Source organism: Molothrus aeneus, unplaced genomic scaffold (assembly GCF_037042795.1).
Source record: "Molothrus aeneus isolate 106 unplaced genomic scaffold, BPBGC_Maene_1.0 scaffold_30, whole genome shotgun sequence".
Taxonomy (NCBI): domain Eukaryota; kingdom Metazoa; phylum Chordata; class Aves; order Passeriformes; family Icteridae; genus Molothrus; species Molothrus aeneus.
The window spans coordinates 4,448,560-4,461,484 of NW_027098964.1; the positions used below are offsets into that span (position 1 = coordinate 4,448,560).

General features: G+C 69.3%; 2 protein-coding genes across 4 annotated transcripts; one reads left to right on the forward strand and one right to left on the reverse strand.

Moving 5' to 3' along the window:
* Positions 1 to 209: 209 nt before the first annotated feature.
* Positions 210 to 8,413, forward strand: KRI1 (KRI1 homolog). Of its 2 annotated transcripts, none has more exons than XM_066570368.1 (19): positions 210 to 309; positions 770 to 840; positions 924 to 1,029; positions 1,106 to 1,226; positions 1,318 to 1,375; positions 1,733 to 1,782; positions 2,054 to 2,156; positions 2,746 to 2,820; positions 3,165 to 3,283; positions 3,783 to 3,888; positions 4,282 to 4,377; positions 4,455 to 4,625; positions 5,233 to 5,308; positions 5,386 to 5,498; positions 6,110 to 6,239; positions 6,870 to 7,018; positions 7,117 to 7,181; positions 7,256 to 7,351; positions 7,440 to 8,413. In XM_066570368.1, the coding sequence occupies exons 1-19, from the start codon at positions 228 to 230 to the stop codon at positions 8,128 to 8,130; spliced, it is 2,478 nt and encodes an 825-aa protein (XP_066426465.1). In that variant the 5' UTR covers positions 210 to 227; the 3' UTR covers positions 8,131 to 8,413. The 2 variants fall into 2 exon arrangements, with proteins under 2 accessions (XP_066426465.1, XP_066426466.1); XM_066570369.1 differs by having other exon boundaries at positions 6,888 to 7,018.
* On the reverse strand, positions 8,330 to 12,549 carry ATG4D (autophagy related 4D cysteine peptidase). Of its 2 annotated transcripts, XM_066570397.1 has the most exons (10): positions 12,408 to 12,549; positions 11,858 to 11,941; positions 11,526 to 11,699; positions 10,645 to 11,089; positions 10,482 to 10,546; positions 9,969 to 10,375; positions 9,311 to 9,389; positions 9,144 to 9,220; positions 8,942 to 9,058; positions 8,330 to 8,775 (listed from the first exon to the last, which is right to left on the reverse strand). In XM_066570397.1, the coding sequence occupies exons 1-10, from the start codon at positions 12,544 to 12,546 to the stop codon at positions 8,599 to 8,601; spliced, it is 1,764 nt and encodes a 587-aa protein (XP_066426494.1). In that variant the 5' UTR covers positions 12,547 to 12,549; the 3' UTR covers positions 8,330 to 8,598. The 2 variants fall into 2 exon arrangements, with proteins under 2 accessions (XP_066426494.1, XP_066426495.1); XM_066570398.1 differs by lacking the exon at positions 11,526 to 11,699.
* Positions 12,550 to 12,925: the final 376 nt, after the last annotated feature.

Genomic DNA, 12,925 nt, shown 5'->3' on the forward strand with positions numbered 1-12,925 from the left:
GCGGCTCTGGGGGTGTTGGGGGGTCTCGAGTGGAAACAGAGCGGGGGGTGCCGGTCCCAGTTTGGGGGTCCCGGGTGAGAGGTGCGCGGTGGGCCCCACCCGCTTCTTTAGGCGCCGTTGCCCTTTTAAGAGCGGGAAGGGGCGGGGCTGCCCGGCGGAGGGAGGGGCGGGGCGTCCTCGTCACGTGGCGGCGGATCCGGAAGTGGCGGGCGGTCACGTGGGCGGCCATGGCGGAGCCCGAGCTCCGCGTGAATGCGGCGTTCGCGGAGCGCTACGGGCGGTACCGGCGGCGGGAGGAGCTGCAGCGCCGTGAGACACCGGGAACGGGGCTGGGAACGGGGCTGGGAACCGGGGGAACCGGGCGGGAGGAGCTGCAGCGCCGTGAGACACCGGGAACGGGGCTGGGAACGGAGCTGGGAACGGGGGGAACGGGGCGGGAGGAGCTGCAGCGCCGTGAGACACCGGGAACGGGGCTGGGAATGGGGCTGGGAACCGGGAACGGGGCGGGAGGAGCTGCAGCGCCGTGAGACACCGGGAACGGGGCGGGAGGAGCTGCAGCGCCGTGAGACACCGGGAACGGGGAAAACGACCGGGAACCGAGCTCGGGAGAGGGGAGAACGGGACCGGGGACGGGACCCGCGATCGGGGGAAACCGGCATCCCCGGTGCTGAGCGTTCCCGGTTCCGGTTTCCCGCCGGTGCCAGTTTGGTCCCGGTGCCCCCGGTGCCGGTTTCCCGCCGGTGCTGAGCGCTCCCGGTACCCCCGGCAGTGCGGGACCGTTACGGGGACACCGCGGACAGCGGCGACAGCTCCAGCTCCGAGTCCAGCGGGGACGATGTGGTGAGCGCGGGGAGGGGGGCGGATCCCGGTGCCCGTGACCCCCCCCGGTGACCCCCCCGGTGACCCCCCCGGTGCCCCGGCAGGCCCTGGACCCCCGTGAGGAGCGGGAGTTTTACCGGACGCTGGCGCTGCTCAAGACGCGGGACCCCCGCATTTACCGGGAGGACACCACGTTCTACACCCGCCACGGTACCGGGGGGGGGGGGTCCCGAACCCGGGGCGGGGGCGCCCAAAACCGCCCCGAGCTCACCCTGAGCCCCCCCAGAGTCCGAGGAGGAGGAGGAGGAGGAGGAGGAAGATGAGGAAGATGAGGAGGAGGAAGAGCGGGCGGCCCGGCCGATGTTCCTGAAGGATTACGAGAGGAAGGTGGTGCTGGAGCACGAGGGGTGAGTGAGGGGGAATTGGGGAGGGGGCTCCGGGGGGGTTTGGGGGGTCCTGAGCCCCCCCCGGGCTGCCCTGACCTTCCTCCCCCCGCAGCAAATACGTGGACGAGGAGGATGAGGAGGATGAGGAGGCGGCGGCCAAGCGGAGGAAGGTGAGGGGGGGGGAAGGTCTGACCCCCCCAAAATTCCCATTTTCCCCCCCAAATTCCCACTTCCCTCCCAAAATTCCCATTTCCTTCCCCAAAATCCCATTTTTCCCCCAAAATCCCATTTTTTTCCAAAAATCCCATTTCCCTTCCCCAAAATCCCATTTCCCTCCCCAAAATTCCCATTTCCCTTCCCCAAAATCCCCATTTCCCTCCCCAAATTTCCATTTCCCCCCAAAAAATTCCCATTTCTCTCCCCAAAATCCCATTTTTTTCCCCAAATTCCCATTTCCCTCCCCCAAATTCCCATTTCCTTCCCCAAAATTCCCATTTTTCCCCCCAAATTCCCGTTCCCCCCCCCAGGCCGAGGCCTCCCCCAGCTACGCCGAGGAGCAGCGGGCGCTCAAGGAGAGGTGAGGGGGGGCCCCGAGGGGTTTTGGGGGGATCCCTGGGGTTTTTGGGGGGCTCTGGGATTTTTTGGGGGTCTCTGGGGTTTTTGGGGAGGGGCTTCTGAGGTTTTTGGGGAGGGGCTTCTGAGGTTTTTGGGGGGTTTCTGAGGTTTTTTGGGGGTTCCTGGGGTTTTTGGGGGGATCCCTGGGGTTTTTGGGGTCTCAGGGGTTTTTGGGGGGGGGGTCCCGGGCACCGGGGGGTGACCCTGGACCCCTCCCCTTCCCCCCCCCGCAGTTTCAGAGCCTTCGTGGCCGAGAGCGAGGAAGAGGAGGAGGAGGAGGAGGAAGGCGGGGGCGGGGCCCTGCTGCGGCCCCGGGTGCGGAGCCGGGAGGAGAAGGTGGGGGGGGGCTGGGGGTCCTGAGGGATTTTGGGGGTCCTGGGGGGGAATTTGGGGGGTCCCAGGGGGGTTTTGGGGGTTCCTGGGGGGGAATTTGGGGGTTCCTGGGGTTTTTGGGGGTGCTGGGGGGTGTCCCTGGTGGTTTTGGGGGGTCCCGGGGGGGGAGTTTGGGGGGGATCCCAGGGAGGTTTGGGGGTTCCTGGGGGGGGGGGAGGGGGGTCCCAAGGCAGTTTTTGGGGTCCCTCAGTGCCCCCCATGTCCCCCCCAGGCCAGCAGCACCTGGGGGGGTTTGGGGGTCTCAGGGGGTGCTGTGGATCCCAGTTTGGGGGGATTTTGGGGGTTTTTGGGGGGGGTTTTTGGGGTCTCTCACTCCCCGTGTCCCCCCAGGCCGAGGAGGAGCAGCTGTACCTGGTGGGGGGGGGTTTTGGGGGGATTTTGGGGGTTTTTGGGGGGGTTTTGGGGGTCTCTCACTCCCCGTGTCCCCCCAGGCCGAGGAGGAGCAGCTGTACCTGGTGGGGGGGGGTTTTGGGGGGATTTTGGGGGTTTTTGGGGGGGTTTTGGGGGTCTCTCACTCCCCGTGTCCCCCCAGGCCGAGGAGGAGCAGCTGTACCTGCAATGGCTGCGGGGCCAGGCCGAGCCCCCCCCGGAGCCCCTGCAGGACCTGGTGAGGGGCTGGGGATGGGGCTGGGGGCTCTGGGATGGGGCTGGGGGCTCTGGGATGGGGCTGGGGGCTCTGTTCAGGGTCTGGGGGCTCTGGGATGGGGCTCTGGGGGCTCTGTTGAGGGTCTGGGGGCTCTGGGGATGGGTCTGGGGGCTCTGGGGACACTGGGGATGGGGCTGGGGGCTCTGGGGGCTCTGTTGAGGGGCTGGGGGCTCTGGGGAGGGGCTGGGGGCTCTGGGGGCTCTGTTCAGGGTCTGGGGGCTCTGGGGATGGGTCTGGGGGCTCTGTTGAGGCTCTGGGGGCTCTGTTGAGGGTCTGGGGGTGACCCCCGCCCCATTTCCCCCCAGGAGCCCCTGCAGAGGTTCTGGTCGGACCCGGGGCTGGAGCCGGGCGAGCGCTTCCTGCGGGATTACCTGCTGGGCAAGGGCTTCCGGGAGGAGGAGGAGGAGCAGGAGGGCGAGGAAGGGTGAGCAGGGCACCCCTGGACCCCCCGGGGCACCCCCAGACCCCCCAGGGCACCCCCAGAACCCCCAGGGCACCCCCAGGCCCCTCAGAGCACCCCCAGGCCCCTCTGAGCACCCTCAGAGCACCCCCAGACCCTTTAGGGCACCCCCAGACCCCTCAGAGCACCCCCAGATCCCTTAGGGCACTCCCAGACTCTTTAGGGCACCCCCAGACCCCTCCGAGCACCCCCAGACCCCTCTGAGCACCCTCAGAGCACCCCCAGACCCCTCAGAGCACCCCCAGACCCCTCAAAGCACCCCCAGACCCCTCAGGGCACCCCCAGACCCCTCAGAGCCCCCCCAGACCGTCCCCACCCCTCCCTGAACACCCCTTGGGACGAGGGGCAGCAGCTCCTGCAGCAGCCACGGGACTCGGAGTGGGGACCCCCTGGGACCCCCCTGACCCCTGTGTGACCCCCCTGACCCCCGTGACCCCCCCGTGACCCCCCCGGTGCCCCCCAGTCTGGCCCTGGAGGACTCCTCGGACGAGGGGGAGCAGTTCCTGCAGCGCCAGCAGGACTTCGAGCGCCGCCACAACTTCCGCTTCGAGGAGCCGGGGGCGGCCCAGGTGGGGCCGAAATTGGGGCTGGGGGGTGAAATTGGGGGGAAAGGGGACGTTTAGGGGGTAGGGAGGGGATTCACAGGGTGGAATTTGGGGGGAAGTTCGGGGGTCTCTCCTCTATTTCCCCCACCCCGAATCCTGGCGTTGCCACCGCGCGCTCCTGGATTTGGGGGGCAGATTTTGGGGGCACCCCCGGGGGTCCCTGACCCCTTTCCCTGGGGGGGTCCCTGATTTTGAGGGTAATTCTGGGAGTCCCTGATTTTGGGGGTGGTTCTGGGGGGTCCCTGATTTTGGGGGTGGTTCTGGGGGGTCCCTGATTTTGGGGGCACCCCCGGGGGGTCCCTGATTTTGGGGGCACCCCCGGGGGGTCCCTGACCCCCTTTTTTTCCCCCTCCCCAGCTCCAGAGCTTCCCCCGCTCCATCCCCTCCTCGGTTCGGCGCCGGGACGAGCGGCGCAAGGAGCGGCGGGAGCAGCTCCGCGAGAGGAAGAGGAAGGTGAGGGCGGGGAGGAAGGTCCGGGGGGGTCCCGAGCCGCCCCCCGGGCCCCCCCTGAGCCCTCTGTGCCCCCCCAGGAGCGGGCCCGGCGCAGGGAGGAGCTGAAGCAGCTCAAGAACCTCAAGCGCGAGGAGCTCAGGGCCCGCCTGGCGCGGATCAGGGAGGCCTCGGGCTCGGGAGCCTTCGGCCTCAGCCTCGCCCTCCTCCAGGAGGATTTCGATCCCGCCCGCCACGATCAGCTCATGGCCGTGGGTGCCCCCCCGAGCCCCCAAAACACCCCCAAAACCCGGCTCTGAGCCCCAAAATCCCCCCAAAATCCCGCTCTGAGCCCCCAAAACACCCCCCAAAATCCCACTCTGAACCCCAAAATCCCCCTGAAACTCCTCTCTGAGCCCCCAATACGCCCCAAAATCCTGCTCCGAGCTCCCCAAAATCCCACTCTGAGCCCCCCAAACCCCCCAAAACCCGGCTCTGAGCCCCCAAAATCCCACTCTGAACCCCAAAACCCGGCTCTGAGCCCCCAAAACACCCCTGAGCCCCCCAAAATCCCCCTGAGCCCCCCAAAATCCTCCCCAAAACTCCTCTCTGAGCCCCCAAAACCCCCAAAATCCCGCTCTGAGCCCCCCAGAACCTGGCTCTGAGCCCCCCAAAACCCCCCAAAATCCTGCTCTGAGCCCCTAAAACCCCTCTGAGCCTCCCAAAATCTTGCTCTGAGCCCCCCAAAACCTTCCTGAGCCCCCCAAACCCCCCCCAAACCCCGCTCTGAGCCCCCCAAAACCCCTCTGAGCCTCCGAAAACCCCCCCAAACCCCGCTCTGAGCCCCCCAAAACCCCCTGAGCCCCCGTGTCCCCCCAGGAATGCTTTGGGGACGATTACTACGGCCGGGGGGAGGAGGAGAAGCCGCAGTTTGAGGAGGAGGAGGGGCTGGATGGTGAGTGGGGGTCCCGGGGGGGTCCCCGGTGTCTGTGGGACCCCTCCCCAATCCTGTGTGTGCCCCCCCCCCCACAGATGAATGGAACTGGGACGCCTGGACGGGAAAGGAGGAGGAGGAGGAGGAGGAGGAGGAGGGGGAGGAGGAAGAGCCCCCGAGGGAGCCGCACTGCGAGGACCCCGACTTCGTGGTGAGGAGGAGGAGGAGGAGACCCCCCCCAAAACTGTGACCCCCCCACCCTCAGAATGAACCCTCCAAAACTGTGACCCCCCCCCCTGCACCTTGGAATGGCCCCCAAAGCTGCAACCCCCCCCCAAAACTGTGACCCCCACCCTGGAATGAACCCCCCAAATTTTGACTCCCCCCCCCCCCCCCCAAAATTGTGACCCCCCCCCACCACCTTCAGAATGAGCCCCCCCCCAATAATTGGGACACACCCCCCCCCTTGGAATGGACCCCCAAAACTGTGACCCCCCCCCAGAGCTGAACTCTGCACAGGGATGGGGAAGGGGTCCCTGATGGGGGGGGGGGTCCCGGATTGGGGGGGGTCCCTGATGGGGAAGGGGTCCCTGATTGGGGGGGGGTCCCTGATTGGGGGGGGTCCTCTATTAGGGGGGGGGTTCCAGATTGGGAGGGGTCCCTGATTGGGGGAGGGTCCTGTATTGGGGGGGTCCCCGATTGAGAGGGGTCCTGTATTGGGGGAGTCCCGGCTGGGGGGGTCCCGGATTGGGGGGGGTCCCGGATTGGGGGGGGTGGGGGTGCAGCCCCCTCCCCACCGACCCCGCCCCTCCCCCCCCATAGATGGACGCCGATTTCGCCCCCGGGGCCCCCCCGGGCCCGGCGCCCCCCCCCGAGGTCGCCCGGGGGCAGCGGCGGCGCCGGACGCGGCTCCGGGAGGCCCTGGAGAGGGAGAAGCCCCCGTTCGACCCCGGTGAGCGAGGGGGGACCCCAAAACCACAGAGAGAGAGAGAGAGAGGGACCCCCCCCTGAGCCCCTCCCCAAAGCCCTGAGGGACCCCCCAGGTTCTGGGACCCCCCCTGGATCCCCCAAACCCAACTCAGGACCCCCCTGGCAGACCCCAAACCCCCCAAACCCCTCCTGGATCCCCCAAACCCAACTCAGGACCCCCTAAACCCCCCTGGGACCCCTCTTGGGACCCCCCAGGACCCCCTAAACCCAACTCAGGACCCCTCTGGCACCCCACAGGATCCCCTAACCCCCCCTGGGACCCCCAGGACCCCCCAAACCCAACTCAGGTCCCCCCTGGCAGACCCCAAACCCCCCAAACCCCTCCTGGGGCCCCCCAAACCCAACTCAGGACCCCTCTGGGACCCCCCCAGGATCCCCTAAACCCCTCTTGGGACCCCCCAGACCCCCCCTGGCACCCCCCCAAACCCCTCCTGGCACTGCCCAAACCCCCCTGGGACCCCTCTTGGGACCCCCTCAGGATCCCCCAAACCCCTCCAGGACCCCCCAAACCCCTCCAGGACTCCTGAAAGGACCCCCCAAACCCCTCCTAGCACCCCCCAGCCCCCTCTGAGACCCCCAGAATCCCCCCCAGACGCCCCCTTGGTTGCAGCCCTGGGCCCCTTCGAGCAGTACCTGGACGAGTTCTACGCCCTGGACTTCGAGGACATGGTCGGGGACCTGCCCTGCCGCTTCAAGTACCGCCGGGTGCTGCCCTGCGACTTCGGCCTCACCACGGACGAGGTAGAGCCCGCCCGGACCCCCCCCTCCACATCCCGGGGGGCGCCGGGACGCCCCCAGACCCTCCCCAAAGCCCCCAATGTCCCCCAATGTCCCCCCAGATCCTGGCGGCCGATGACAAAGAGCTGAACCGCTGGTGCTCCCTGCGCAAGACCTGCATGTACCGGTGAGGGGGGGGGGCGGCTCCGGGGGGGGTCCCCCGGGATTTGGGGGGGGTCTCACGGACCCCTCCCCCGGCAGCTCGGAGCAGGAGGAGCGGCAGGACCAGGCCAATTACAGCCGGCGGGCGCAGAACCTCAGCAAGAAGCTGCAGATCCTCAGATCCCTCGTGGCTGAGTACGGGGCGGGGGGGGGTCTCGGGGGGGGGTTTTGGGGTGTTCGCACCCCCCCGACCCCCCCCTCATCATCATCATCATCACCACAGCCCCGAGGAGGGGGAGGCGGCGCCGGCGAAGCCGAAATTCGGGAAGAAGCGCCGGGAGAAGAGGAAGCGGCAGGAGGGGAAAGGGGAGCCCCCCGCGGCCCCCCCCGCGGCCCCCCAAAACCCCGGGGGTCCCCGGCGGCGCGGGGGGGCCCCCCTGGGCGGGGCCGTGCGCCTGGGGGGCCGCGAGTTCAGCGGGAGGAGGCTGGAAGCCTTCGGCCTCAACCCCCGGCGGCTCCGGTTCCGGCAGCTGCGGAGGCAGCGCGGGAAGGAGCGAGGAGGGGAGGGCCCCGAGAAACACGGGAAGAACGCCGGGAATGCTGAGAAAAACCCCGGGAAAAACGAGAAAAACCCCGGGAAAAACTCAGGGGAAAACCCCGGGAAAAACGAGAAAAATCCTGGGAAAAACGAGAAAAACCCCAGGAAAAACTCAGGGGAAAACCCCGGGAAAAACCCTGGGAATACGGAGAAAAATCCAGAGAAAAACCCCGGGAAAAATCCAGAGAAAACCCCCGGGAAAAACCCCGAGAAAAACTCAGGGAAAAATCCTGGGAAAAATCCCGGGAAAAACGAGAAAAATCCTGGGAAAAATCCCGGGAAAAACCCAGGGGAAAATCCCGGGAAAACAGCAGCCGTCAATGGGAAAAAACAGAAGCGCAGGAAAAACGCCCCAAACCCCCAGGAAAACACCTGAAAACCCCAGAAAAAAACACCTGGGACCCCCCCCCGGGAAAACACCCGAAATTCCCAGAAAAACAACGAAACCGCCTCAAAAAGGAGAAGCCCTGGAATGCCCCAAAAACAACGGAAATGTCCCCAAAAAGCCCCGGAACCCCCCAAAAACCAACGGAAATGTCCCCAAAAAGCCCCGGGACGGGGCGGGGAGGCCGAGCTCGATTCAAGTTGTCTTTATTTGGGGGGGGGCGTGGCCGGGGGGGTCCTGAGTGGAGCAATAAATAAACCCCCCCCCACCCTGAGCAGCCTCTGACAGTGAATGGGGGGTCCCGGGAATTTGGGGGGGAGTCCCGGGAATTTGGGGGTCCCGGAATTTGGGGGGGGGGTCCCGGAGTGTGTGGTTTGGGGGGGGGGCAGTAGTGACCCAAACCAGCCCCAATTTGAGGGGGGGGCGGTGCCCATCCAGTGTTTGGGGGGCTCGGGGGGGTCACAGCAGAACGAACTCCTCCGAGTTGGGATTTTTGGGTTTTTTGGGGCGTTTCCCCCGCCAGGGGGGGGCGGGGGGCGGCCCGGGGGGGGCGTCCAGGGCCTGGTCCTGAGCGTGGCCCTCGGCCAGGGTGAAAATGGGATAAGAACGCTCCGGGGCCGAGGGGGGGGCCAGCACCTGCAATAAAGGGGGGGTCAGAACCGGGAATAATGGGGGGGTCAGCAGTGGGAAAAGGGGGGGGTCAGAACCGGGAAAAGGGGGGGACAGAACCGGGAAATGGGGGGGTCAGTAGCGGGAAATGGGGGGGGGCTCAGCACAGCCCGAACCCCCCCCGGGCACTCACCCGGGCCAGGTCCCCCCAGAGCCGCTCCAGCTCGGTGCCGCGGGCGTAGAAGCCGAGGGTGCAGCTGGGATCCATCTTCCCGAAGGGCATTTTCCGCGGGAAGCAGCAGTGGAAGGACTTGGGGAGGGGGCAGGAAAGGTTTTTTTGGGGGGGGTCGCGTCACCCCCAGAGCCCCCAGAGGCCGATTTTGGGGGGCACCCACCTGCAGAGGGAAATTCTCGCGGGCCGTGTCCACGCAGGGCTGGCAGAGGTGCGGGTCCAGGTAGAGCAGGGAATCACCTGGGGAGGAGGGGGGGGGGCACGGAGGGCTCGGGGACCCCCGGAAACCGCGGGGACCCCCCCGGGCCCCCCCTCGCGCCGGGTCGGTACCTTGGAAGCCGAGGAAGAAGAGCGAGTGCCGGGGTTTGCCGCCGACGATGCCGAGGCAGGAGCGGAGCTGCAGCAGCGCCTGGAGGGCGGGGGGGACACGCGGTGGGACCGGGAACGGGAACGGGAGCGGCACCGGCACCGGGAACGGGAACGGGAACGGGAACGGCACCGGGAACGGGAACGGGAACGGCACCGGGAACGGGAACGGGAACGGGAGCGGGAGCGGGAACGGGAACGGGAACCGCACTGGGAACGGGAACGGGAACGGGAACGGCACCGGGAACGGGAACGGGAACGGGAGCGGGAGCGGGAACGGGAACGGGAACGGGAGCGGCACCGGGAACCGCACCGGGAACGGGAATGGGAACGGGAACGGGAACGGGAGCGGCACCGGGAACGGGAACGGGAACCGCACCGGGAACGGGAACGGCACCGGGAACGGGAACCGCACCGGGAACGGGAACGGGAACGGGAGCGGCACCGGGAACGGGAACGGGAACCGCACCGGGAACGGGAACGGGAACGGGAACGGCACCGGGAACGGGAACGGGAACGGGAGCGGCACCGGGAACGGGAACGGGAACCGCACCGGGAACGGGAACGGGAACCGCACCGGGATCGGCACCGGGAACGGCACCGGGAGCGCCCCCAGACCCACCTTGACGCACTCCACGTACACGGGGTTCAGGTTCTCGCCCCCCAATCGCGCCGGCACCAGCAGGATGAGCCCGCGGGGCTGCCCCGGCTCCGGTGCTCCCGGTGCTCCCGGTGTCCCGTGTCCCGGAGCTCCCGGTGTTCCCAATCCCGGTGCTCCCGGTGCTCCCGGTGTCCCGTGTCCCGGAGCTCCCGGTGCTCCCAATCCCGGTGCTCCCGGTGCTCCCGGTGTCCCGTGTCCCGGAGCTCCCGGTGTTCCCAATCCCGGTGTTCCCAATCCCGGAGCTCCCGGTGCTCCCAATCCCGGTGCTCCCGGTGCTCCCGGTGTTCCCAATCCCGGTGCTCCCGACGTTCCCGCTGTGCCCCCGTCGGGCTCGCCCCGCACCAACCTGGCCACGTCCCCTTTGTAAACTGCAGAAAAGGGGAGGGGGCTGCTCATCCCCGACCCCCCAGACCCCCCCTGGACACGCCCCCAATCGCCCCCCCCAAACCGGGCCCGCCCCGGTTCCCCCCGTACCGGTGCAATCCTGGGCCACGTACACGGCGAGCCCGGGGGTCTCGGTGCAGGACTCCACGGCGCCCCTGAGCGGGACGGGATCGGTGGGGCCGGGGGGGTTCCCGGCGTCCCCCCCGAACCCCACGGGGGTTCCCCCCCCCCGAGCCCCCCCGGCCCCGCTCACCGGAGCAGGTGGGCGGCGATGGCGGGGCCGAACCAGTCCCCGGCGCTTTTGCCGAACTCGCGGCCCAGCTCCACGAGCCGGTGGATCCCGAACGGGGCCCGGGGGTGGTCGGAGAGCCAGGAGACGATGGCGCGGTGCCGCCGCTCCGCCTCCCGGGGCTCCCGGGGCTGGCCCGGGGGGTCCCGCGTCCCCCTGGGGCGCTCCGCGTCCGTCCTGGGCGGGCCCTGCCCGTTCCGCGGGGGTCGCGTCGGTGCCGGGGGGTCCTGGGTCCGTCCCAGGTGCTCCCGCGTCCTCCCGGAGGTCTCAGGGTCCATCCTGGGGGTCCCGTGTCCATCCCGGGGCACCCTCGGTCCATCCCGGGGGGGCCGCGCCCGTCCCGGGGCCTCGCGGGTCCTGCGGGGCCCCCCCGGTTCCGGTTCCAGCAGCGCCTCCGGCCACATCCAGTCTGGAATTGAGGGGCGGGGGGCTCGGGGAGGGGTCCGGGGGTCTGCCCGCAATCCCGGGGGTCTCAGGGCAGCCCCGGGGGTCTCAGGGCAGCCCCGGGGGTCTCTCCCTGCAATCCCGGGGGTCTCTCCGCAATCCCGGGGGTCTCAGGGCAGCCCCGAGGGTCTCAGGGCAATCCCGGGGGTCTCAGGGCAGCCCCGGGGGTCTCCCCGCAATCCCGGGGGTCTCTCCCCATTCCCGGGGGTCTCTCCCCGCAATCCCGGGGGTCTCTCTCCATTCCCGGGGGTCTCTCCCCGCATTCCCGGGGGTCTCTCCCCGCAATCCCGGGGGTCTCTCCCCAGTCCCGGGGGTCTCTCCCCATCCCCAGGGGTCTCTCCCCATTCCCGGGGGTCTCTCCCCATTCCCGGGGGTCTCTCCCCATTCCCGGGGTCTCTTACCGCGGCCCAGCAGGTGCAGCAGCAGCCCCTGGCCCAGCAGCATCTGCGCGCTGCGCAGGGTGCAGCCCCAGCCGCAGTCGGTGGTGCGGGGGGTCCCGGGCAGCGCCGGGAACCCGCTCCGGTACGTCAGCCACAACCGGGAGCAGAAATCCCGCCGGAACCGGGCCAGATCCTCTGGGGAGGGCGGAGAGAGACCGTGCGAGACCCCCGGGACGGCCCTGAGACCCCCGGGACCGCCCTGGGACCCCCGGGACCGCCCTGGGACCCCCGAGACCACCGGGACCACCCTGAGACCCCCGGGACGGCCCCGAGCCCCCCGGGGTCCCGCTCACCCCCGTTTCCCGGTGCGTAGACCCTCCCCAGCAGGTACAGGGGGTCCCGCGGGCTGAAGTGGGGTCGCGGCCGCAGCGTCCAGCCTGGGGGGAACGGGGGGAAAACGGGGGTCACCGGGGACACCGGGACACCGAACCCCGGGAGCACCGAACGCCGGGACCCCGAATCCCCCCGGTGTCCCTCTCCTGGTATCCCGTTCCCGGTGCCCCGGTGTCCCGTTCCCGGTATTCCTTCCCATTCCCGGTGTCCCGGTGCCACTCTCCCGGTGTCCCGGTGTCCCGTTCCCGGTATCCTGGTATCCCGGTCCCGGTGTCCCTCCCCCGATGTCCCGGTGTTCCCGTACCCCGGTGTTCCCGTTCCCCCGATGTCCCGGTGTCCCGTTCCCCCGGTGTTCCCGTTCCCCCGGTGTTCCCGGTGTTCCCGGTATCCTGGTGTTCCCGTTCCCCCGGTGTTCCCGGTGTTCCCGGTGTTCCCGTTCCCCCGATGTCCCTCTCCCGGTGTTCCCGGTGTTCCCGTTCCCCCGGTGTTCCCGGTGTTCCCGGTCCCCACCGTATTTGACGCTGTTCCAGGCCGCGAGGACGCGGCCCCGCACGCGCTGCCCGCCCCGCTCGGTCCCGGGGGGGGGTCCCGGTCCCGGTCCCGGTGCCGGTGCCGGGGGGGGCCCCGGTCCCTCCCCCCCCCCGCTCATGGCGGCGGCGGCGCGCGGGGGGGCGGGGCCCCGGAGGGGGCGGGGCCCGCACGAGAAGGCGCGAAGGGGGCGGGATTACGACGAATGGGTGGGGCTATGCAAATCATCCCGTGTGGGCGTGGTCGGGGAGTGGGCGTGGCCTGTGCCGGGACCCCGGGCCCGGGGGGGGCTCCGGGGACATTCTGGGGTCATTTTGGGACTTTGGGGCTCCCCCGGGGGACACCGGGAGCTCCCGGGGCCATTTTGGGGTCCCGGGGCGGCCCCGGGGGGGTCTCGAGGGGGTCTCGGGGTCACTCGGGAGCCACAGGGCCCCCCCCGGCTGACTGGGGAGGGGTCCCGAGGTCACCGCGGGGTCACGGGGGGGTCACGGGGGGGTCAC